Source organism: Panthera onca, chromosome A3 (genome assembly GCF_046562875.1).
Source record: "Panthera onca isolate mPanOnc1 chromosome A3, mPanOnc1 haplotype 2, whole genome shotgun sequence".
NCBI lineage: Eukaryota > Metazoa > Chordata > Mammalia > Carnivora > Felidae > Panthera > Panthera onca.
The window spans coordinates 63,824,137-63,851,760 of record NC_138341.1 but is presented as its reverse complement, the minus strand read 5'-3'; the positions used below and the strand labels follow the sequence as shown (position 1 = coordinate 63,851,760).

Below are 27,624 nucleotides of genomic sequence, written 5' to 3'. Positions count from 1 at the left end.
GTGAAACTTTACTTGGGACAGTGGAAACTCAAGTTTTTTCTTTGTACAGCATTACAAATGGCACATGGAGACTGCTGAATCTTATCCGTAATATTTATTATGAAGCCTATATTTTGATCCAATTTGCACTGAACAGTGACATGAAATTATGTCTACGCTTTTGGAAACTTGAGGGGTAAGTTTTAGGAGCTTTCCAAATATATTTTTTTTTTTGGAAGCAACTAGCATCTCTTTACATTGAAAACATTCAGGGTTCATTTCACAAAGTATTTCCTAACCATAACAGTTTAATGAAGCACATACCTTTGCCTTCAACTTGAGAGTAATTAAATGCTTTCTACCAGAAGCATCTTCAGCTTTTAACTTGATGGTACTGAGACAGGTATCCACAAATACAAGTCTGGTGAGTAGAAGGAAATAAAAAATGATCATGCTAGGGAGGGCAAAGTTGGGGGGGAGGGGGAGGTTAAAGGATGGTAGAATTCAAAATGAAAATATTTGCTGTATTCCTATTAATCCATTACAAAAATTAATCCGAGGAATTTCTGCATGCCAGCCCTTTATGCAGCTATAGATTTACTGCCGTTAATACACCAGCCTGGTGCTTAATGCAGTCATAGATCTCTGGATTATTTACAATGTGTGTCAAGGCTCATGCTGTGGTCAGTGAGCACTATGTTTCGGTTTTCCATCACTGGAACCTTTGGCACACACAGCATGTTGCTGTCAGCTTCTACTTATGTACACATTAAACTTCCTGTCAAACTCTTTGATCCATTTCTGTAGTTTCATACAGTATGAGACTTTTGTGCTTCCTTTATTTGTTTTTCTCTTCAATGAACTTCTCCTTTATTATCAATAATGTTAGTGTACAAAAATCTGGCTGATATTAGTTCATATACTCAATTGATGCTCTCAGGAAAAGGTTATATAAGCACAGGTACAGTCCAATCTGGTAACAATAAATTTTCTTTTTGTGCAATATATAGCTTCTGACATTTAACCTGGACATGCATTCAAGATGACTAATATTTTAAACCCACAGCACAAGCACAATTGTTTCTGGCTTTAAGTTGCTCTAAATGCATGAATTTTCTACAACGGAAACCAATACCCTTTGAAATACATCATTCTGTAAAAATATGGTCCCTTGAGTAGTATAAGCTACTGCCAAAAAGGTTCAAATTTAGCAGTATATTTACTAGTGAACTGGGCATGTGGATATTTTTTGACATTTTTACAATACTATTCTCTTGTAAAGATAAAAAGTAGCCTAAGAGTATTGCACAACTTATCACCCAGACTGATGGTGAGACCCATTAGAGTTCAGAACTAACATTAGCCTCCTCACCTAGGAAACATTTCTTTTAACATCACTATATGCCATCTAGTCACTAGCCAGATGTAATGGTAAAATAGGTCAATTTCAAGAAATGCTGGGCAATAGTTGTGGAACACTGCTTGTAATGAAAAATAGATCTAAGTCTGAAGATCTGGATCCTCAAAAATAGAATAAGAAGTAAAACAAAACAGTCTTTATCAACAGAAGAAATATGTATCCTAAACTATGCAAAGTCTAGGGTCCTAGAAAATAAATGAAAGCAAAATTATTCTAGAAAAAAACTATTTACATTAAAATATTAATGACTTGTAAGTAAAAGAAAATAATGGTTATATATCTGTAAACATCTCCCCAACCCCCTACCCCCGACAGTTTAGAACATGAGACTTCGTCACATGTTTCATCAAGACGACTCTAAGGCTCTGACTCTAAAAACGCTGACACTTCAGATTCAAGACGTTGAGACATGCATTCATATTCTCTACTAATCAAAACAGAACGAAGGAATTTTAAAAAGTTACAAATAAACAGTTAACAAAAAGAACAAGAAGGAACAAACATTAACAAAACAAATTTCCAACAGCTATTATAAAAATGAAAAGTGGTTAGAAAAGCACTGGGTGACAAAACAGATTAGAACAGGAAGAAAAGAAGGCTCCAGAGGGTTGACAGTGGGCAAAAAAAGGAAAGTTTGTATAATACGGAGAATAGAAAGTATGACTTAAATACAAGATGAAATTAAGAAAAAAAATTTTAAAATGCAAGAAACCAAAAAGGAATGAGGGAATTTTAAGTGAAGTTATAAACAATAAAGCGACGACAAAAACTGTAATTGCTCCACCATTAGTTTTTCAGTGAAAAGCATTTATGTAGTCATTAAAAATTTAGCTGCTAATTATGATTTTTAGAATCCAGCAACAGACAAAACTAAGAGACTTAATTATAGTTATAGAAACTAATGTAAATACATTTGACCACGGCAATTTAAAAGGAAGAGAGGACACAACTTGAGAGATAGAGGGAAAAGATATGAGGAAGGAAGATTAGGGACACTAAAATTTGTAATTGCTAATTTGAGAGTAAGAGATACCATCTTTAATTGAAGGGACATGAAAGAAGTTTGAGAAATATTAAAGCTAACAGAGGAATAAAAGAAGAGTGAGGAAGGGAGAGAAAAGGTAGTATGCGAGCCAAATCCTTTTCTACTATAATAATCAGTATATAATTTCCAAAACTGATAAATCAAGTTATATTGAATAAGGCACATTATTTAGAAATATGGAAGTTGTGAACATGAACATTTCAGTGAATATGAACATTTCAGTGTCTATCTTAAAGACTAAGAGCAGGGATACAAAATGGTGTGGAGGAAAAAAAAAAAAAAAAAGACTGCTGCTCTTTATTATAAGCCCTAAGTAGTTTACAATCATTATAAATATGTAGACACAGAGAGAACAAGAGGGGTGGGGAGGGAAAAGGAAAAACTAAATCATCAACCAGTACTTTTCACACTGATGCTCAGCATCAAAATATTAAAAGTTATTGAACATCTATAAAATAAGATAGAAATAAAAGTTCTGGTCTTTATGCAATTACACAAAAAATTATCTTCCCACAAAGTTTAAGACAGAGGAACTACATTAGATATGGCCTTGCTTTCAAAATGATCATAACGTTAATTCTGCTGAACTTTAAGAAGTAATTCAAATAAAGTATCAAAACAATGTTTGCAATTGCAGGTTAATCTCGGCATAGTCATTTAAAATTAAGCATTTTACCCATGCTGATGCCTGTCTACTTTGTATAAGGGACAGGAAGAAACCTTATTCTAAATTATTAACATCTTGGGTACAAATTTGCTAAACCAAATTTTGGCAGGGTACATCCGACAGCTAGCAGTCCTTCCAGCTGCACTTGGATGTCAGCATATCACTAAATCTGGCCGATGAACTGTAAGCAGTGATTTGTGCATCTCTTGAATCATTTGTAACAAAAGCACACCTTCCCCTCCCCCTACTCCTCTCATTCTCCCTACCTGTACACCAGAACTTAAGCCAACATAAGCCAGCAAAGACCATGCAGACAAGAACAACGCTCTCAGAGCAGCTCTGACCAACAGAACCTCTGCTAGGATGGAAGTAGTCTATACCCGCACTGTCCAAAACAGCAGCAACACCCACATGTAGCTATGAAGAACTTAAGATACATTAAAACTGAATTTTTAATGTAATTTAAATATAAATATCAATAGCCACATTTGGCTAATAACTACTGTACTTAACAATGCAGCCAGGGTGGGGCGCCTGGGTGGCTCAGTCGGTTAAGCATCGGACTCTTGATTTTGACTCAGGTCATGATCTCATGGTTCAAGGGTTCAAGCCCCACGTCGGGCTCTGTGCTAATGGCACAAAGCCCGCCTGGGATTCTCTCTCTCTCTCTCTCTCTCTCTCTCTCTCTCTCTCACACACACACACACACACACACACACACACACACAATCAATAAACTTAAAAACAAACAAAAAAATGCACCCAGGGTGGATGGTTGAGAAACAAAGAAACTTGAGTTCCTGGATGACCTTATGGACCAAACAGAGCCACGAACTCCCTCCTGACCACCTTGCCTACCTCTCAACTGTTAAATGAGAGATGAATAAAATTCTATCTTGTGTGAAAATTGAGAATTCAGTGTTCTCTTTGTTAATGGCACCTTAGCTTGTACCCTTACTAACAGAATGTATTTCTATCCACAATAAGAATAGTATCTTATTGTTTGGTGTATGGAAGAGATATTAAGGGAGGGGGAAAAAAGTAATAAACTGTTAACAAGTAACATTAAAAACAATTTTTCTTAAAAAAAGCCTATTTCAAATGTTCTGCTTTATTGTAAAGTTGGGTATCTCAATTTAGACAATATGGAATAACTGTAGTTTTCACTCATTTATTTTTTTTAATTTTTTTTAATGTTTATTTATTTTTGAGACAGAGAGAGACAGAGCATGAACAGTGGAGGGGCAGAGAGAGAGGGAGACACAGAATCTGAAACAGGCTCCAGGCTCTGAGCTGTCAGCACAGAGCCCGATGCGGGGCTCGAACTCACGGATCATGAGATCATGACCTGAGCCGAAGTCGGACACTTAACCGACTGAGCCACCCAGGCGCCCCAGTTTTCACTCATTTAAATAACATATACATTCATATAAATAATAAACTTAGGAAAGTCATCACTTTTGAAAAACTCACATTTTTGAAAAGTTATAAAATCACATTTAAAATTTATATTTAGAAGTTATTATTTATATTTAGGTGTTCTTACTTAGTTAGGCATAATCCAAAATTGACTAAGAAAGTGTAAACATACAAATATAAAACCTAAAGAAAAAACTCTATTTTTGGCACTTTACTTTGTATTTATCATTTGCTACATTTCTTTACAAGTTACTGCTTACAATAAAATGGCACTAAACTTGACAGTTAAGTTTTTTAAACATTTGAAAAGGACACTAATTCTTAAGCTTACCAGAGGTTTTTGCTATTCACATTAATAGCTGAATGTTACCAATAGAGAAAAGCAGAAGAAAATTGCTTTGTAACACTATCCTTAGTTTGACCAACAGCTTAAGCTACATAGTTTTTCTTTAAACATCTAAGATGCATGGGTGCCTGAGTGGCTCAACAGGTTGAGGTTGAGTGTCTGACTCTTGATTTCAGCTCAGGTCATGACCCTAGGGTAGTGGGATCCACCCCTGTGTCAGGCTCCATGCTGAGCGTGGAGCCTGCTTGGTATTTTCTCCCTCTCTGCCTCTGCCCCCTCCCTCTGTCGCACTCTCCCTGTCTTGCTCTCAAACAAACAAAATTAAAATAATATAAAATAGTTGCATTTATGCAGCAATAACATCAAAAGGCAGGTTACAGACCTTCATATTTTAATAAAGCATCAATTCCATGTTTACCACCACCCTCAAGTTTAAGCATTAACTACTTCAAAAAACCTCCCTAATTGGTGTTTTTTTCTTGTATCTTCTATATACATCAATCTACCCTGTCCTCCCATGGCTAAATTAATCTCCCTAAGTACTTTTTAAATTGTATCAACCTCTTGCTCAAAAACAGTCAAGGAGTCCCCATCACTTGCATATAAACAATCCTTAGGCTAATAGTCAAGACCTTTCAGTCTGGCCCTGATATTAATCCTCTTAAGTCAACAACTGATCTCCAAAGTCCAAAGATGAACGGCACATTTCCAGCAGTACAAACTTGTTTCTACCACTGCCTCCCTTGTAAGGCTCTCTATATTCCTTCCAAGCTTATCCCAATATCCACCTCCTCTAAGAACCTTCCTAGATCATCTGCAGCCCTAAAGGATTTCGCCTTTCTCACAACTGTCACACTGTTCCTCTTCGTGTAAATTTTTGCTTCCCAAATAACCTTTTTTTAAGGAATATGAAAGGGTTTTTTTCAAGTTTGAGAGAGAGAGAGAGAGAGCATGCATGCATAGCCGGGGGGAAGCAAAGAGAGAGGGGAGAGAGAGAATCCCGAGCAGGCTCCGTGCTGCCAGCGAGGAGCCCAATGTGGAGCCGAAATCAAGAGTCAGACGCTTAATCCACTAAGCCACCCAAGTGCCCCAGGAATGTGAAAGTTTTAAACTTCTCTGCATGTATGTATTATACGACCATGGAGATGCTGCTATCAGACTGGTTCATATTTATTGATTCATATGCAAGTTTTAAACAACTGAGTATATATTGTTTAAATTGTAATATATACTATAAACTTTTTACCAATTTAGAAAAATGCAATTTTTTCACTATTAGATAATTTCCAGTTATTCAGTGATTTGAATATATACGAGGAAAAAGCACTCTAATATATAGGTAATTTAAAATGAAAATCATACTTATTAACATCTATGTTCTTATGCATTATGCAATGGAAATTATCATTACTGGTTGTAATTAAATCATAATACTAATTAAGAGCTGTAAAACTCCTATGTAGTCTGACACTTTTAGGTGAACTGGTGGCTCAACAACTTTATACCTACTTTACACAAGGCATTATTTGAAATCAAATGACATGTGTTTCTTTTTAATCCTTATTAAACATTAGTTTCATTTGAAAAACTATGAAAATGTGGCTCAAAGAGGTTACATTACTTGCCCAAGTTCACACAGCTGATAAGCCAGAATTAAAGCCCTTGTTAAGACAAAATGAATTCCAATAACTAGACAAGTATCTCCATTTCTGCCAATAAGGTATACAGTTCTTTGAAATCTACTGAGAATTATAGAAAATATCGCCGTCAATGGATTAAGTCCATTACCAAAATAAGGTACTTCATTAAAAATCCAACTTAATATATGTCTACAATCTTTTAACAGCACAATAAATTTAATAAAACTCAGCTCTTTAACAAGACAAATTGAAAAGGCTACATAGTTGGAATTCTACTCACTCTAGTTGACAAAAAACAACCATCAGATCACACTTCCCCCAGTTGGAACTATCTAATCTCTGAACTACCTGGGCCATGTGATTACTAAAACAAACATAAGGTATTTTATCACTAAGACGTGCATTTCTTCCAAATTGAGACACTTCTGAGACTGAAAGAGGCCAGGATAAAAGGATAAAAATCCTAATTTATGTCAACCCACTTATAATGAAAAGTATTCAGTCAGGACATTCTTAATAACAAACAGAAAATCTTGCTAAACCCCAAGGACTCTACTTAATTCTTATCAGTTTCATGAGCCATTCTACAAAACAACACAAGCAGAAGTGAATAGAAACCCATCAAAACCTCCTTCTGCATCACTCACCTTTGCGAACTGTGTAACACCTAAAGTCACCCATAGCTACCTTATCATTTTTTTACCCTTTGGACACCTAGATGTTTTTAGTGAGTAGTTATAGAAGGTGAAACAAATTCAGAAATTATAACAATAGCAATCAAACTTAAGGTCAGTTACTAATTCTCAATGTCATTTCTATAAAAAAGGTATGTGAATATAGAAAAAAAGATTTCAATCATATTCTAAGTATTTATTTATTTTTCCTATTTTTTTATAATGTCTGATCCAACAGAACTGATTAGATGTCAAATATCTAATTTAAAAACACAGCAAAGTCTTCATTACCTTAAAAAAATAGTTGTCTTTTATCAGATTTTACCATTACACTAAAAACTCTATATAATTATTACTTAGAGTGTAGGGAAAATATAGACATATTGACATGATCTAGGAATCCTTAAGATTCTGACAATCCATTCAAATCAATTAGTTGTACAAATCACTATCTGCGTCATTTTAAGGGATATTTTACATTAAGAAGCTGGCCACCTGGCCAGCCAGGATCTCAAAAGGTAGCAATTCTAGTATGTGAACAGCCCAATTCAACTCTTGGTGTTAATACTGGGTTTCAGGACCCTCAGAACTATCAGTGTGCCAACTATACCAGACCTAATTTAAGAATCAAATCACAAAATAATATCGATAGATTTTCTTATTCCAGAGAGTGAATAAATACTGACAACATCTTCTTTGGCTTCGGACAATCCATGCAAACAACTTCTCTTCTGCTAACGCATTCCTCACTTGTAAAGACTATGAAACAAATGATTCAGAAACAGGAGCTATATTCTAATTCAATCATGCACACTAGTCACTATAATTAAACTTTGATCTTTCACAAATCTAAGCAACAGATTTCAAAACTCTCTCTCAGGATGGGTTAATTTTGCATATGGCCAATTTTATCCATGATGAGACAGTCACACACTGAGGATGAAACTAATAAAAACTATCTCTCCAAGTACTTGAGGTAACTTCAATAAAGGCTCCATCTCAGAGCTCCCCCACAGCACAATTCCAGGCAGCATCGTTCACACAGAACGCCTGAGGACTGTTATGCAGCCAGTCTTGGCTACATACGCTCATTTTATATATAAAGTTCAGCATAAAAATATGTATCTTGAAATTTATTCTGAGAATTAACTAAGAATTATGTAAAATAGTTAGCAGTAAGTAGCATATGACAGAAACTTCGAAAGTGGAAGTTCCTGTATATAATAATCTTAGTTCCAGGGGGAGACAAGCATTCATGTTGTAAGCAGTGCTATCATAGAGGTATTCATAACCTTCCTTTTGGCGTCCTCTGTTATCCAAGATAGACATTTCTTTTTCTCCCACTTCAGAAAAATGTATAAAATGCAAAGTAAAAGTAAATACTTTCTATTTGTCCCTAAAAGATACTTATTCCATAAAATATTTTAATACTTGCACTATTTCTCATATACCTTTGTTGCTAATGGCATTCAGGAAATCTTATAATTATATTCTGTAGTACTTGCCACAGCTATAATTAAGTACTACTGTGATCATCTACTTAAATGCTGACTCTCCCATTAGATTTAAGTTCCTTGAGGAATCCCAAGTCTTGCCTATAGATCTCCACTGCCTTACATTACAGGCATTCAATAGTTAGGGGGGGGGGGGGAAGAATGATTCAAAAATCTCATATTTGCATTCTCAATTCTTGAACTACTTACTACTGGAGTTCCTCCAAACAGGTCACATCCACTTAAAAAAGCGCTTCCCTTCCCAAGTCCTCCCTACATTCCTAACTATCCTTTAAACACCTAAGATCTTAACATTTAAGCATCTTTAAATAAGTCAACATGATTTTTCTCCATCACCTTAAATCCAAAGAATGATCAGGTCCATGGTGTCAATGCCTCCAGACAAACCTCCATGATTTCAGCCAAATTACTATTAGTTCATCTCAATTCATTACTTGTCTTCTGTCTCTCCCCTCCATCGTTATGCTAAATTTTATTTAAAAGTTCTAGCTTTTCTCAAATCTTATTCATGAATGGCACCTTATCAAATCATGCCTAATCATATGAATAAACATTAGCCAGTCCCCACTAAAACCACCAACAGTACATTTAAAGTTACACGTAGCATCCATTTCTGGCTAAAATGGAGTAGCTTGTCACAGAACTACACTCCCACTGAGAACTACTTAGACCAGCCTGATGCAAGGGGAAAGTAAGTTTGAAGGCAACAAAACTTGAAGAACCAACGTCCTGAAGTAAGAGAAACAACGGAGAGGTAAGCCAATACTGCAGCCATTTTTCCCTCAGCTATTTTGCCAACTCTGGGCACAGGGCAAGAGAAGTAGGATTGGGGTGAAGGGCACAGATAGCCGCCATTAAGTGGCACCAAAACATAAAACAACGAAACCACCTAGCAGCATTTCTGGCCATCTCTTAAGGTTAGAGAAATAAAAATAACAGACATAAAGGGCCAGAATCTAGTGAATGGTAGGGCCAGAGATCTTATCCTAATATTCGGGCCATTTTTCCATCAAAACTTTTGATAAATCCTTAAACTGCAAGGGATAAGAGGATAAAAGAAAAAAATAAGCAGAAAGCCAATGAAAACCAAAGGAGAATAATTAGATCTCTCATAATATAAGAAAAAATTAATTAACATTTCCCACTAGTGGGAAAAAGCCCCAGTGAATATCCCCAGGCTCTCAGTGGGAACTCTTGGATGGCTACCCCTAAAAGCAAAACAAACAAGAGGTAGATGAAGCATTGTCAAAAGCAGACCACTGACTCCAACTGGGAGGTAAACTGGAATTGTGAAAAGACACATATAAAGGGTGCCTGGGTGATTCAGTTGGTTAAGCACTGACTTCGGCTCAGATCATGATCTTGTGGTTCATGGGTCCAAGTTCTGCATTGGGCTCTGTGCCTAGAGCCTGGAGCCTGCTTTGGATTCTGTCTGTCTTTCAAAAATGAGTGGAAAAAAAAAAAAAAAAAAGACACACATAAGAGTTTAGGATCTACCAAGGGAGAAATTCCAATGAACACATCTAACTCCCGCTGGAAAGTTCGAAAGACTTATAGCTTAGGAGAGAGAGGGGAACAGTACGTACTACAGTGAATCTTACAAAGACTATATAATGCAACCTGAACCAGTTCAGTCTCTAGCAGGATTACAGTAACCTGCCCCTACTCTATTTCTTAGCAAATGAAAAAGTAAACACTTTATCAAAGAAAATATCCTCATCTAGAGACTCTCAACTTTTTTATACACAATTTCTAACACTCAGCAAATATCAGGCATAGCACCTCAGCCTTAATGAACAAGGGCAAATACTGAAGAAGAACAGCCAGCAACAGTCAGTGAGAAAAGGTGCATTAACTAAAATATGTGCAAATTAAGTTCATTTCTTCACTTCTCCCCTTTTACCAGTTTTTGTTTTTGTTTTTGGGTTTTTTTTTTTTTTTTTAAGAAAAAGTAGTCATCGAGTAGAGACCAGGAAATTTCAGGTTTTACATTTTTGTTGTTGTTACAGAGTATTCAAGCCATTCTATTGTGAAAATAAAGAAAAACCCTTTACTCTTTATTGTTTAAAAAAAAAAAAAAAGTATTGGGCCCACATGAAAAGATTCTCAACATGACTCATCATCAGGGAAAAATACAAATCAAAACCACAATGGCATACCGCCTCATCCCCGTCAAAATGACTACAATCAACAACACAAGAAACAACAGGTATTGGGGAGGAGGGGGGAGAAAGGGGAGCCCTCTTACATTGTTGGTGGGAAGACAAACTAGTGCAGTCACTCTGGAAAACAGTATGGAGGTTCCTCAAAAAGTTAAAAATAGAACTACCCTACACCCAGCAATTACACTACTAGGTATTTACCCAAAGGATACAAAAATACTGATTCAAAGGGATACATGCACCCCAATGTTTATAGCACCATTGTCACCAATAAGCCAAATTATGGAAACAGCCCAAGTGTCTATTGACTGATGAATGGTTAAGGAAGATGTGGTATATATACAACGGAATATTATCCAGCCATAAAAAAGAATAAAATCTTACCATTTGCAATGACATGGATGGAACTAGACAGTATTAGCTAAGTGAAATAGAAGAAACAGAGAAAGACCAATTCCATATGATTTCACTCATGTGGAATTAAAAAATTGAGCAAAAACATTAAAAATTAAAAAAAAGCAGCAAACCAAGAAACAGACTCTTAACTATAGAGAACAAACTGATGGTTACCAGAGGGGAGGTGGGTGGGATTAAGGAGTGCACTGATTGTGATAAACACCCCATGGTGTATGGAAGTACTAAATCACTATATTGTACACCTGAAACTAATTAACATACTAACTAACATAACTAACATACTACTGTATGTTAACTGGAATTTAAATAAAAACTTAAGAAAAAAAAGTAGCAGGTCCAGGTATTTACCAATGTAGATGAAAAAAGAAAAAAAAAACCATGAAAACCTACATACAGATGTCTATAGCAGCTTTATTAGTAATGCCAAAACTTGGATGCAACCAAGATGTCCTTTACTAACTTAATGGATCAATAAAATTGGTATATCCAGACAATGGAATTATATTCAGTGGTAAAAACAAATGAACTAACAGGCCATGAAAAGACTAAGAAGAAATTTAAACACATATTACTAACTAAAAGAAGCCAATCTGAAAAGGCTACATACTGTAGGATTCCAACTATAGGCATTCTGGAAAATCCAAAGCTGTGGAGACAGTAAAAAGATCAGTGGCTGCTAGAGGTTAGGGGATAAGAAGGCAGGGATGGATACTTGGAGCACAGAGGAAATACAGGTCATTAAACATTTGTCCAAAACCATAAGATGTACATGCCTAAGAGTAAACCCCAATGTAAAGTATGGTTTCGGGGTGACAACAATGTGTGGATAGAAGCTGATCCATTGGGGCGCCTGGGTGGCGCAGTCGGTTAAGCGTCCGACTTCAGCCAGGTCACGATCTCACGGTCCGTGAGTTCGAGCCCCGCGTCAGGCTCTGAGCCCCGCGTCAGGCGCTGGGCTGATGGCTCGGAGCCTGGAGCCTGTTTCCGATTCTGTGTCTCCCTCTCTCTCTCTGCCCCTCCCCCGTTCATGCTCTGTCTCTCTCTGTCCCAAAAATAAATAAAAAACGTTGGAAAAAAAAATTTAAAAAAAAAAAAAAAAAAGAAGCTGATCCATTATCACAAATGTAGCACCTTGGTGTGGGGAATAACAGGGCAGTCTACACATACATAGGGGCAAAAAGTACAAGAAGAACCCCTGTACCTTCTTCTCAATTTTGCTGTGAACCTAAACTGCTCTAAAAAGGAAGAAAGCAGACAGACAATTTGGAAAAAAGAGAAGGAAAAAAAAAAAGTACTAGGAATGCCAAGACCCAGGACTAACTATATGACTGAAAACTATAAGAAAAAAAAAAAATTAAAAACAAACTCTGGTGGATCTAGATTATGAGAGTTAGTAGAAAAGTATTTTTAAACAACTATGTAAGAAAATAGGGAAAAAGAATTTTAATAAAGCATTGAAATCGTATATTAATATCTAACAAAGTAGACATTAAGGGAATAAGTATTACCAGAGACTAAAAGAAACATTTAATGATAAAAATGAAAATCCACAGGAAGATACAGCAATTATAAATCTGTACACATTCTAAAATTAAAAATAGAACTGCCATATGGTCCAGCAATTCCATTTCTGGGTATACATCCAAAGAAAACAAAATCACAATGTTGAAGAGATAGCTGCATCCCCAAGTTCACTGCAGCAATATTTACCATAGCCATGACATGGAAACAACCTATGTATCCACTAACACCATGAATGGAGAAAGAAAATTTGGTATAATTATACACACCAAATATATAATGAAATACTATTTGGCCACAAAAAAGGACATCCTGCTATTGTGACACCACAGATGGACCTTCAGGGCATTATGCTAAGTAAAACAAGTCAGACAGAGGAAAGAAATACTACATGACCTCACTTGTACATGGAATCTTTAAAAAAAGAAAAAGCAAAATAAAAGAAAAAAACAGAACTCAAATACAGAGAATGCACTGGTGGTTGCCGGAGGCAGAGGTGAAATGAGTGAAGGTGGTAAAATGATACAAACTTCCAGTTATGTAATGTAAAGCACAGTGACTATAATTAATACTGTATTATATATTTGGAAGTTGCTAAGAGACTAAATTTTTTTTAATGTTTATTTTATTTTGAGAAAGAGAGAGAGTGAACATGAGCGGGGTAGGGGCAGAGGGAGGAGAGAGAGAATCCCAGGCAACCTCCACACTAATAGCATGGGACCCCATCTCATGAACCCTAAGATCATGACCTAAGACAAAATTAAGAGACGCTCAACTGACTGAGCCACCCAGGTGCCCCGAAAGTAAGTCTTGAAAGCTCTCCTCACAAGAAAAAAATTGTGTAAGTATGTGTGATGGTGGATGTTGGCTAGCCTTATTGTTGTGATCATTTCATGATATATACATCTATCAAATCACTATGTTGTATACTTGAAACTAGTATTATATGTCAATTATATCTCAAAAAAATATTTAAAAAAAGTCTTGAGTCAGGAAGAAAAAGATTCCAGACAGAAGGAAAGAAATGCAGGAAAGAGTGAAGACCACTGGGAGAAATCATTGTTTCTGGGACACATATATACACACAAATATATGTATACTGACTTTAAATAGAATCATAAAGCTTGCCAATTTGGGGGGGGGGGGACGCTTGGGTGGCTCAGTCAGTTAAGCATCTGACTCTTGATTTTAGTTCAAGTCATGATCTCACAATTGTGAGTTAGAGCCCCACATTAGGCTCCACGCTGGGAGTAGAGCCTGCTTAAAAGTCTCTCCCTTCCTTCCTCCCCCTACCACCACCCCCCCCACCTCTTCCTCCCCAGCTCATGCACACACTCCCTCAAAAAAAAATTTTTTTTTTAAAAGCTTGCCAATTTTAAATAGAGAATAAAATGTATGATAACAATAACACAACATGTAAAGAAATGAGAAAACACATTAAGGAGATTTATAAGAAAATTGGTAACAGTAACAATGTATATTTTGCTATATGTATGTTGTAATTTCTAAGGTAATTCTAGAAGAACAGTAAAAGAATGTATAACAATTTAATAGAATAAAAACTAATAAAATTCTTGATTATCTCAAATAAAGGCAGATGAAAGCAGATGGGAGAGAAAAACACAAAATGGGTGAGACAAACAGAAAACATACAGCAAGCTATCAGTGAAAATGGCAGTAAATATATTGAGTGATGTCAGGGACAATGGCAGTGAGAAGTTCCTAAAAGTCTCTCTTCCATAACAGCCACAAGAACAATGGCCCAAAAAATATCAGGAAAAAAAGCAAATATGTGTGGTGATGGAGATGTTAACGAGTTTATAGGAATTCTTCTACAATATGCATATAAATCAAAATGATATTGTACACATTAAAAATATTATAATCTTCTTTGTCAATTATACCTCAACAAAACTAAAACAGTAACACATTTATATTCAATAAAAATATGGTAACATTTTGTATATAAAAATGTTATTTTTTTTTCAAATCATATTTAGTATTTTACCTTGTAGATCAGTTTGTTAAACATGATATCCCTTTAATTCATAGCCACAGTAATGATAGGTTGCCCTAATTATAATCAAATACTTTGACTAAAAAGGGTACAAATTGCTAAAACTGCAAATACATTGACTGAAATGTGAAATTAAAAAAAAAAACAAAAAACTTCTGAAGTATTTTAAAATAGACCTACTTGTCCCAACCAAGAATTCCTATCTCTTCAACAAGGCTTGAGTAGAACTGGGGAGGAGGAGGTGGTGGACACAACTCCTGTTTCTTCTTTAAAGCAACTTCCTGTGTAAAAGAAAAAACTTGAATCTGCTGTGGAATGCTAGACAGTGAATTGTTAGTACCTGATTACAAAACAATTTCAAAATTTCCTTTGTGGCTAACCAAAGTGTCCATTACTTTCATAGAAATTCCAGTTGAATCACTCCCAGTCTCCTATAAAGAAACCTGAAAAAGTTGAAGGGCTGCACAGAATGTTATGTGAAAATATCAATTATTATACCATTGAAACATCAAATTTTTTCTTAGACTACTATGCTTATCAGAGATAAGAGTTAAAAAAAAAAAAAAAAAAACAAGGCTTCACCATTTTTCTATTCCTGTGGATAGAAGTTTTGATAGAAACATGTACCTTTAAGAAAAGCTTGAATTGAATCACACCCTTACAAACAAAATTCCTTTATTACAGTAAATATTCACCTGCTACTTTCTTTCACTGACTTAACATTCTGTATTATTTCCAGACCAGGTTAAGTGTTTTTTTCATCTATCTGGCTAGATCACAGTTCCTTTCCCTGCTAGGCCCACCCATGATATCTTCAAGATGGTTTATGGACCCTCAAAAATACTAAGATTTTTTTTTTTTTGCAAGCAATACTAACATCATTAGAATTGCTAGGGCTGAATATTACCAATTACTTCAGAGGTGCTGACCTAGACAAATATCTCATTTGGAAAGTGAAAATATATGTATCTTGCAAATTACAGATGTACATGTGGTCTGGATTATCAAGAGATCATAAAAAAATAAATTAAAAAAGAAGTCAGATATAATAAATAATAAAACCAGATGAGAACAAGTATAAAAATCATGTTTCTACAACCCTAATAAAAGGTGTTAAGTTTTATTCATATATAAAGTTCTTACACTTTTTTAAACAAGGATAGAATACTATTAAATTGAGACAATACCAGAAAGAATAGATTTTACACAACAGTATTTCAAAAACAGTATTTCAAAATCAGGACTATTAACTGAAATTAACACAGTTCTAAATCTGCTTTAGGATAGAAACAAGCAAAAACAAACAAACAATAACAACAAAACTTTGAAAGCAGGTTTGTAAAGCCCAAAATGTCAATTTGGATTTAATTAGACAAGAAGTATGCTGCTTTTTTAATGAACTAAATACCTAACGTTATCTGTAAGTTGCCTGATGGTCCATAAAAATAAATTTTTACTATTAAGATTATCCTGTTATTACGAAAACAAGTCAGTGTAGTTCCTATACATATATATTAAACAGCTTCAGTAATTCTTTTGAAGTTTTTTTTAAATCCAGAAATATTAAATACTGCTATCCACATACATTGACGGTAAAAATAAGTTCAGATGATAATAAAAATGTATTTGGGGGGGCACCTGGGTGGCTCAGTCGGTTAAGCGTTCAACTCTTGATTTCGGCTCAGGTAATGATCTCTTGGTTCCTGAGTTCGAGTCCCGCACAGGGCTCCAGGCTGACACCGCAGAGCCTGCTCGGAATTCTCTCTCTCCTGTCTCTCTCTCTCTGTCTTCTCCTCCCCCAGCTCATGCGTGCTCTAATAAACTTAAAGATGTATTTTAATCCTAGGTTTATGACATTTGTAAACTCTACCTTCTACCTTGAATCAAACAAGTTACTCCTATTCCAGAACCACAACAAGAAAAAGGTCTAAGTCAGAGAAGCAAAGCATTCTTTGTGGAGAAGAGGCAAGATACATGGTAGAAAGAGCACAAGCTTTACAAAGGTTTTAAATTCTAACTTTACCATTTCCTATTTTAAGGCCTTAGCTGCTTAGTGACTAAGCCCTAAAGAGGAATAAAAAAAAAAAAAAAAAAAAAAAAAACCTACCCACATCAGAGTTCTATTAAAACACAGGTAAATGCTCACATATTAAATATATACTGAACTCCCCTATATGCCTAGTTACTACTAGGAAACTGTGGAGATACACCAATTTCCTGAAAAGGTTCAATAACTACACATTTCATTTGAACATCATCCTCAATACTTTCATTGGTGATTATGTTATAGGAATCCTATTACCGACAACACAGCCCAACAAATAAACTAATGCAATTCTTATTTTCTTAGGCATACTGTTCACAAATGTGCAATAGTATCACCAATCTGTCAATTTCTTTAGAAAGCTAAAATACAGCAAGTCATTTTATTGAGAAACGTGGTAACAAATGTACTAAATAGAATATTGTTAATCAGAGATCAATGTCAACATTTTAAACCAGTAAGTTTCTTCAAAATTAAATGACCGATAGAGCTGTTCTTACAACCTAATAAAGTTAGCTTTAGTAATAAGAGCTTAATGGGACACAGTATATATAGTTTTACCTTGGTCCCTTAGTCCTTTTATTTGTACCATTTTTTTAAAGTATGCTAAAAAGATTTAAAAAAAAAAAAAAAACCTTACAGACTTTTTTTGCAATGTCAAGGATAAACCAAAATATGCTTCACATCTTCACCTCATCTTTTTTAAGTTTATCATATTTTGGCTTTTGATGAAATTCATAATCAATTTTGATAATTCTTATTAGTTAGGGTTGATGAATTTATAAGTCAAATTTTAGAAACTGACTATAATCTATTCTGATCCCAAACATTTGATCAAAGCCCTACCTCAGAGGCTTGTTAGGAGGATTGAAAAAAGGACTCAGAACAACTGGCAACTAAGCTCTTAGTACGTGGCAAATGCTACCAAGAATAAAAAACTCAAAAAGAACTACAAAAAAATAAACTGCTTGCAGTTGTTAATACCAATACATTGGTAACATAATTTTGTAAGAGAAATATAAATAAAGAGATATAAGGAAAGCATAAGTAAAACATAACAAGTAAAACATAACAAAAAATAATTATGTTAATATTAGAAACCAAGATTTTCAGAGTAAAAGAAACACAAGCATGAATATCAAAGTAAAAATGCCGTAATGCCAAATTTGACTTGGAAATATCAATATGAATTCATGATAAATTATTCTCTTTCTAAACAGTATTTTTTCCTAGTTTTTGTCCACTGACAAGGCCTAGCAGTAATAGCAATGAACACTCCAGTTTCTAGATCTGTGGCATGCAAACACTATCTCCTATAAAGAAACCATGGCTCTTCAGAGAAGTAACTGATTATAGTTCTGCAAAAGGATGAGTAAATTAAACTGGGGCAACTAGTGTCAGAAAGCAAAGTTTGGGCTGTGTTAAAAGAACTAAAAAGCCGAGATGAAGGGGGATACACTGACCAAAAATGGTAACAATTTAAGCATCAAAAGGTATAGTGATTGCAATGGACTAAAGTCAATATATAAAAGTCCATGAGTTCTTAATGCTACTAAACAAAAAAAAACAAACAAAAAAATCATTAGTTCCCTTTGACAGTTGCTAGGCACTAACTCATTACTCTAAAAATTGATTTAAAAAAAAAAAAAAAAAAAGGGAAAAGAAACAAGCACTTAACCTATTTCTCCAGTATGAGCTATACCTCAAATTAACCAAATAACTGATGAAGGGAAGTTCTTCTCTACAGACCTCCAGATAATAAATGTAGATGACAGAATTTTTTAAATCACCATCTGCAATGATTATCATTGGATGCTAAAACCATTAGGTGACAGGCTGATATGAAACTTTATATTCAATGGATCTAAATCTATTGATCAATCTTAACTTTACTAAAAGAGGAATTATCAGATACTATGTGCCTCCCTCATGCAATCTAAGTACACAGCACAAAGTATTCTTACCAGAAAATGAACCCAACTCTGTTGAGACTGAATTACAAAAAAAGGCAGAAGACTATGTTAAAAGACACCATGAATATCTAATAAACCAAATCCAGAATGCAAGAAATGTTATAGGACACATGATCTAGTTTATTTAACAAGTAAATGGCATGAAGAAAAAAAAGGGTGGGGGAAAGATGAAATGCTGCTAGAAATTAAGAGACTTAGGAGACATATCAACACATATAATGTGTGGACCTTATTCTCATACAGATACAGAGAACTATAAGAAATTACCACTAACTTTGTCAGGGTTATAATAGTATATTTAACAACATTAAAAAAAAACACTTAGCTGTTAGAAGTATACACCAATATATTCATGGAGGGATGAATACAATGTCCAGGATTTCCTTAAAACTACTCTAGTCCCTCTCTCCTTAAAGAGTAGGGGGAAAAATGACAAAATGTCAGGTCATGGGCCCATCAGTTTTCACTATGCAGTCTTCCCTCTTCTGCTTATGTTGAAAACTTGCATAACAATTTTTTAAATAATACAATGTCCATAGGATAAACTAAAAAGTATTTTATGCATAATTGATTAACAGAATAATCAATTACTATATGTAAGTATATGTATGTAATAAGCCTAAGAAGTTCTTCAGAAATCTGCAGCTGTATACAAATTTATACATATATCTTTAGGTCTGACTATCTCTCCATAGATGTTAAATTCTCTGACAAACCAGGAGTACATTTTATTTCTTCACCACCTAAGACTAGTGTCAAATGTATCCATTTTATGACACAGTCAGATTGGTTCCTACACACATTTCTGTTCCTCATGCAATTCAAAAAAAGCATCACCCACATTTACACACACAGTAAAATAAAACATTAAGTGACTGGGAGTTGAGAAGTTTTAAATTCCAATGATGTTAGTTTTTAAAGCAATTTTTTAAAACATCAAGACTTATAGAATATGGTAACAGCACCAGAAAACAAATTCTTACCAAAACCATCTTCAACTCCATCAGAAAGCTCATTAGATCAGGAGAGTGCTGCATTCTCTAGATTAAAACATTTCTAATTAATTTCATTTGTACAATGAATATTCCATATACTGAAATTGAACTAAAGTACAGGTCCATGTGGATGAAAAAAATATTAAATGTATCTACATTTTAAAAGCGTAACAGTTAAAGTACTTATAACCATCTCTCCTATGTCTACCAATTTCAAAGAGTAATTTAAAGCCCTCAAATCTATTTTGGTGAGATACACTGAATTGTACTTAAAATCCCACACACCTTAGTTCCTTCAGCACTGACTACTGGTCAAGTTTAGCAAATCTGCCAAACCACATCATTATGAAAGAAAGAAAGAAAGAAAAGAAAGGAAACAAAGGAAACAAAGGAAAGAAAGAAAAAAGAAAGAAGACAGACAAAGGTGTTATAGGAGTGAAGAAGAACATAAAATAAAATTCAGGCAAATCTATGCAATTAAAAAATCTAATTAGAGTGATGAATTAATGATCAATACTGTATTTTTATTTTTGCCCTTGACCTTAAAACTACCTACAATTGTTAATTTTGTTTTTTCACAACTAACCCATATTAATTCAAAAGCAGTCAATCTTTTAACAAGATAAAGCCATTGTAACAAAAAGGCAAAAAGGAAATAACTTCTAAAGTTGAATATTTAAGAGTTATAATTTTATTTCCTAGAATCTTTGATTCTTAAAATAACTATAGAATAAAGGAAAGCAAAGCAAATTCTCAAGTGTAACTTTTAGATGAAACCCTACATCACTTCTCTTCTTGAAATCAAAATATTGCATTTTTGTTACTTTTTTGTGATACACTGCAGTACCACCACGCAGTTCTGAACAAAGCCCATCTGTGAATTTGTTCACTCTTTTAGACAAGAAAAATAATAATCTAAGATACTTCAACAATTCATGAGACATATGAATAACAACATAGCTTTGAGTGAGCAAATCTATAAAATGAATCCTTGACTTTCTCATCTTCTATACAATATGTGCCCTGTTAGCTTACTAGTAATGAGCAATAAATAGTATCAAGTTTCTGTGAAAGAGAGCCTAGAGGCTAGAAGCAGCCCAATACCTGTTTCCAGAACTAAAGTTGTACGGAAATGCAGCCACACCCATTCGTTTACCTCTGGTCATGGCTGCTATGGCCCTACAAGTTAAGTAGTTGGGACAGATTTTAGGACCACCTAAGCCTGAAAAATTTACTGTCTGACTCTTCACAGAAAAAGACTGCTGATCCCCCAACCCATACTTATTAAAGTTAAAAACACTATAAGGAAAGAACAGGAATACTGGAATAAAACAAAGAAAAACTAATTCTTGGTTCTATATGACCCACTGGAGGGCAGAAAAGAGATTAATAAGTATTGGGACTTTTTCTAGGAACTCTTGTGGTGAACTGGAGGAGAAAAACAATTATAGATATTATACTTAGTCTCTATTAACAATTTTTTCCAGGCTATTTAAATATCTCAATAGATTCGTTTCTTGAACTCTAGTATACAATATAAATAGTCACAGTGGATGAGGACGAGGTAGTGTAAAGAAAACAGAGAAATAATTTAAATATCTCCTTAAAAAACTGCAGTAATTATGCTGCCAGCAATGACAGCCTACATTCTACAAATCAAATAGTTTATCTCCTATATTTCTTTGTGGTTCAGTAATGCTTTATGTGAGAGTGACTGTCATTGTCAGTTATCATAGATAATAACCTGCTTTTAAGATAGAAAAAATATAGGAATAGCAGAAATCAGGAAAAACCTACAAATGAATAAAGCATCAAAGGAAATGCAGTTCTACTTACATTTATTTTTCTACAAGAGGCATTTCATTTATTTTTGGTTTCTTTAGTAACAGTGACTTTTTTTAAGCTTCTCTAATTTTTAAAAGAATTTTCAGGCAGAACCTAAACATCAAGAATAACTACAGTGGGGCTGAGGGTGAAATAGGTGTAGGTAATCCATAATACAAACTTCCAGTTATGACAATTAAAAAAAAAAAGATTAATCCTGTCTATACCTCATGTATGCTGTATTTACATGTACACTCATTAAGTACGTATGTATGATCCTAAGTGATTTCCACCACACCTTTCCTGTTCCTAATCTAGAACTACAATCCCATTTTTGCCACAGATACTCTACAATTCCTAAATGGGTCCTGGTTTTCTTCTCCTTACTACCACTATTCAGTCTCAGCAAAAAAATCTCTCAAAAAAGTGATGGCTATGCATGATGGCTATACATTTGAAGACCCTCAAGTCTCCAGGATGGAAATCAGTTTCAGAACAAATGCTGCCTAGAGATGTACGTAGGATTCTGAGAAAACACTTTCTATAATGCATGGATCCTTAAAATATTTAATAGAAATGAAACCTACAAAAGTCAGCAACTATTAAACCAGTTTGTTACAACAACGTTCTGCAAACAGTCCTCTAAAAAAGAGTTAACTTTGTAATTTCTTATCCTTGTTTGAAACAAACTTTTTAAAGGACTTACCTGTTGTACTATTTGATGGTATCCATTAAGTATTGTTTTCAGTTGCCAACTACATAATAATCTAAAATTTAATGGAACAAAATGGTTTCTTTATTGTTCAGAATTAAAAGGAAAAAACTTATTTGTATGCTAGCACAAACACGCATGTACATAGAAAAGAATGACATAAATATAATTCTGACAAGTTAATAAAATTTTTTACCACTGATACTGTTGAAAGTCTTGTCTTCAAACTGTCGGGACTAATTTTATTTCAAAATATAAATAACTGCAATCAGTAAATGACATGCAAACAGTAAATCTTTTTTTTTTTTTTTAACCATATCCAAAGAAAAATTTGCTATTGAACTAGATTCTTCTCCAAGTTAGGTTAAAGAAAACCAACAGTTTTGATCATAATGTACAGAACTTGTATTTGAGAAAGCATATGTAATGATATAATCTTCAAATTAAAGATTAATGTAAAAGGTACTTTTAATTATATAAGTAGTAATAAGTTAGTGTTCACCTATCCACTGGCTCACCTCAGCTGTGCTCTTGATATTGCTTAGATGAGTAACTCTTCTAAGATGTGCTTTTCCTTACCTTGAAGTAGGAAGCCCCTCTGAGTTTCCCCAATTATAGCCCCTTCAGGACATCATGACTCTCTCCCATTCTTGGTCTGCTAACCTCCATTTCCCCCCTATTTCCTCTCTTAATAACAAAGTAGTTCATTCAACTGCCCACAAGAAAACTTCTTCTCCAAATGTACGTTCCATCCCTTGCCAAGTTGACCATCAATTCATTATCACTTTACTGTGATATCTTTATTTCCTGCTAGTTTTTTCAACTTAATATATTAACTTGCCCAAGTAAATCTCAACATAAAAAAACAAGATCATTACAACTCTTCTTTGACTGCATTACCCTTCTCTAGCCACTCCTTTTTTTCAAAATAGAATTGACATTTGAACAACACTGGTTGAACTGCACAGGTCCACTTACAGATTATTTCAATAAATATACATACGGTACTATAAACGCCACTTCCTCTTATGATTTTCTTAATACATTCTCTCTAGTTTGCTTTAAGAATACAGTATATAGTACATACAACATACAGTATACAAGTGTTAAACAACTTGTTCATGTTATTGATAAGGTTTCTGGTCAACAGTTTCGGGAGAGTCAAAAGTTATATGCAAATGTTTAAGTGCATGAGGGATTGGTACCCCTTAATCCTGGGTTCTTCAAGGGTCAAATGTACTTTATACTGTTTATGTTTTCTTTCTACTCCCTTACCCACTCCCAAACCCAATACAATTTGCTTTCTGTCACTACACGAAACCTATTCATATTTAACCTGATCCCTCTGCAATACTCAGTGAACCATTTTCTCATTAAGCCTCTTCATAGCTTTAGTGATAATTGTCATCCAGATCTTCCCCTTACCTCTCTGGTCAGTCCTTACTCTTCTTCCAAGTTCCTCTTTATTTACCAGTCCTGTAAATGTTGGTATATTCTCAAGTCTTTTAAACATTGGCTTTCTCTTTTCACCCCACACTTGCAGAAACTGGAAAGTATCCATACTAACAGGCCCAAATCCCATGCCTACTGTGACTTGCATGTCTCACACTTGATTTCAAAGCCAATACACTAAACATCTCCTCTTGATACTTCACACCTGACAACGTCTCTAAATGATGGCTCTCTTACTTCTCCACTTTAACCTCTTCTCTAGCTTAGTGTTGCCAGAACTTGGAAAGCATCCTTCACAACTCTTCCCCTCGATCTCCTACTTCTAATTAGTCACAAAATCCAGTCAATTCTACTAACAATGTCTCTGGATTCTTTGTCCACTCTACTCCCAGAGATGTTTAAGAACAGAAATGAGATTTTTAGATGCTGCCTACTTTCCAGTCTCATCTCTTGATACTCCTTGAAGGGCTGTCTGTACCAAGAGGTACATTACACAATTGCTATTTACTACTTTAATGAAAAAAAAAAAAAATTAGAGAATTAATGTTTTACCTTTGAAAAGTACTTCAGCACAAGGGAAAATAATTTACAAATGTACACTGATTTGAAAAAACCGGAAACATTTCTGGTTGGCTAATAAGCACTTTAGGCAAAACTAATTGCTAGAATCAGCTTTTACCAGATTAAATGACTGTCCATCTACCAAGATGCATGTATATAACAAAACACCACATCACCTTGCATTCTTCATTTGTAAATCTTCAGGCAACTCTATTCTAAGGTGAAAATCTCGTCCCTGTGGAAAATATTGAAAAGGTTCACTCAAATTTTCATCTTTTGCTTAATGTTAAAAAAAAAGCTAAACTTAAAAAAAAAATCACACAGAAACAGCAAGGTTTTTCCTTTATTTTCTAAAAGGTATTAACTTCATCCAAATCTTTACATTTGTTAAAATGTATAGAATAAAATATTGCATTTGAGTAAAAATAACTTAAAAATGTCAGAAACTTTGTAATTACTGGGAAATCAAAACAAAGAGTCTTAGAATCAACTCATGTCACAAGAAATACTAAGAAATTGTTAATGTAAACAAAGAAATTTAAGTATTTCTTAGAAAATAAGTCTGTGAAGAAATTCCTTCAATTGCTTTGATTATGGAAGAAAAAAAATCACAATGCAAAATAAGATCATCTGATACATTACCAGCTTTGTAATTTTCAATTTCCTAATTTTAATAAAATGAAAATATATTTAGTTCCATAATCTGAACATACAGACATGAGAGAAATATTTTCATAAAACAAAATATTTAATTCTCCCACATTCATGTGCTGTTAATGAATAAAATCACTAATATTTATTTTAAATATTCACAAGCTATACATTTGAATATACCAAGTTTTACTCAAGAGTCTTTCTTAGGAAAGAACTGTTCTCTGAAAAACATATTCAGTTTCTTTCTTGAGAAAGTGAATGGGTAAGCAGCTTAAACTTTATATCTTAAATAGGATAATACACATGATCTGAGCAAAGGTAAGCAGAAAAAGACAAACAGAAATATAATCTTTTACTCCAACAGTATAAAATGAAAAAGAGTAATAAAATTCTCGAAAAATAATCACCATGAGAATTTTAGCACAGGCTCCCTCAAAGCAGATTCAAAACTAGAGGAACACAATTAAATGTACCCCATAACCTTTACTTTCATGATAATATTACAGTTCTGACTTTCATTACATTTAAATGTCCTTTAAAAAAATGAAACAAAATGTACTACTGACCTTTTCAAAAGGTCAAGTAACAATAATTCACTATTTCATTAAAGCACTAGAAGATATTATGTAGTAACTTTAACCTAACTTTATAGACATCCCACACATTGGTGTAAGAACAATCTGGAATTCAAAATTTACATGAAAAATAGTAAAACTACTCTACCGATCTGTTATCTGAAAGAATAAAATTCCAAAGTCCCTTATGTGCAAAATCCAACCATTTTAAAAGGTCAAATGCCATGTTACATGTCACAATATTTTTCTGATTCAAGAAAATGTTCAAAATTAGCTTTTTTTAGTTAAAGCATATAAAAAATGTTAATTGTTCTCAAGAAGAACTTCCAGGTTGCAGGGAACAAGGTACAGAGAGTTGCCTAAATCTGAATCTCTCCACTCATCCTCCCAAATAGATCAATATTAAGAACAAATTAAAACCACAAAAATCCCGTGTCTCCAGCAAAATCAGAGAGAGCACACTATAAACTTCAAGCTACCTAGGAAGAAAAATAAAAACCACTTTCTAGTGGCTTCTACCCTGGGACTTCCATAGCAAGTCCTCTTAAAGAACTAGGGGGTTCAGAAAAAAAAGCATGGAAGAGAGAAGAGGAATTGGACTAAGTGTTAAAATAATAATAAAGAGTTCGGTAGATCAGAGCACTGACTACGGGTAGGGGGGCTTAGTATAAACACAAAAGTCAAGAGGCTCACCTTGGAAACGAAATATGAATAGATGATAAAAAAGGCAGGTAAAGCCATCCTTTGGAAAATGGATGTTGGGAGGAAAAATTAAGAGTGAGAAATGGAGGAGCTTATATAACAAAATAAAAACACTCAACTCCTCCCTCAACACTACTACTAAAAAATTATCCACTAAATAAACTGCACTTTGCTTCACCTACAGAAGAAATTATACTTAAGCTAGGAATTTTATAAACTATTGTCAACAACCAAATTCACCAAGATATTGGTTTCATCAATGTCAAGCTAGGAGTCAAAACCAGAATGAAAGAAAACATTTCAAGTGATAACAAATCACCTGTGCAAACAAAAAACACAGGCATAAACAAATTACAATACTGAATTATATTATCATTAAGTATTTGTACTAATATTCAGAAATTCAAAAACCAAGAACAGAAATTGTAAGGAAAAAAATTTTACTTCAGAAAAAGATAAAATACTAGAATGGAATAAATTAATAGGTGCTCAAGGAAGAACAGAGCAAAATAAAAATTTCGTAAGAGGTGGGGTGCCTGAATGGCTCAATTGGTAGACTGCATGACTCTTGACCTCAGGGTTGTGAGTTCAAGCCCCAAGCTGGGGTAGTGATTACTTAAAATAAAATGGTTAAACTGGCAAAGGTTATGTATACTTTACTCCAATAAAATATTTTTTCAAGTTTCTTAAGAGGCAAACAAAAAGCCAGAAAATCACCAAATGAGAAAAAAATTAAAAACCATCAGAAAAAAGCAACTGAAGTGGAAACAGGTAAAGACAATACAATACACAAAGAACTGGAGACCTTGAAAATAAGACAGCAGAAAAAAATATTTTAAATTACAGTCCAAGTATATTTTCTGGCAATTCACATAAGGAAAAGAGCCAACTGAACATGTGAGAAATGACTTCTAAGGATCCACTCTAAGAGCTATCTTAATATGCAGACCTTAACAATAAAAAGTCCACAACTGCTAAGATCAAATAGTATATGGGAGGGGCGCCTGGGTGGCTCAGTCGGTTGAGCATCCGACTTCGGCTCAGGTCATGATCTCAGGGTCTGTGAGTTTGAGCCCCGCGTTGGGCTCTGTGCTGACAGCTGAGAGCCTGGAGCTGCTTTGGATTCTGTGTCTCCCTCTCTCTCTGCCCCTCCCCCACTCATGCTCTGTCTCTCTGTCAAAAATAAATAAACATTAAAAAAAAATTTCAAATAGTATATGGGAAACAGAATAAGAGTAGTGCCACATTTCTCAAAGCAAAATTTTTAAAAAGCAACAATACAACTTTTAAGACACTGAAAGAGGATTTCTG

At 34.3% G+C, this 27,624-nt stretch overlaps 1 protein-coding gene across 6 annotated transcripts in view; it reads right to left on the bottom strand.

Annotated features, from left to right (window-relative positions):
- The window catches only part of FANCL (FA complementation group L), an 86,269-nt gene that overhangs the window by 50,214 nt on the left and 8,431 nt on the right, over positions 1 to 27,624 (bottom strand). For 3 of the 6 annotated variants that reach the window (XM_078444499.2, XM_078444502.1, XM_078444501.2), the window contains 5 exons: positions 24,559 to 24,617; positions 22,364 to 22,424; positions 19,822 to 19,878; positions 15,002 to 15,102; positions 304 to 400 (listed from right to left, as the gene is read on the bottom strand). The exons of 1 other annotated variant lie outside the window; for it this stretch is intronic. In XM_078444499.2, coding sequence (XP_078300625.1) covers positions 304 to 400; positions 15,002 to 15,102; positions 19,822 to 19,878; positions 22,364 to 22,424; positions 24,559 to 24,617 — 375 coding nt within the window. Of the gene's footprint in view, positions 1 to 303; positions 401 to 15,001; positions 15,103 to 19,821; positions 19,879 to 22,363; positions 22,425 to 23,794; positions 23,846 to 24,558; positions 24,618 to 27,624 lie in introns of all 6 variants that reach the window. 2 more of the 6 variants (XM_078444503.2, XM_060605414.3) reach the window with 2 other exon arrangements.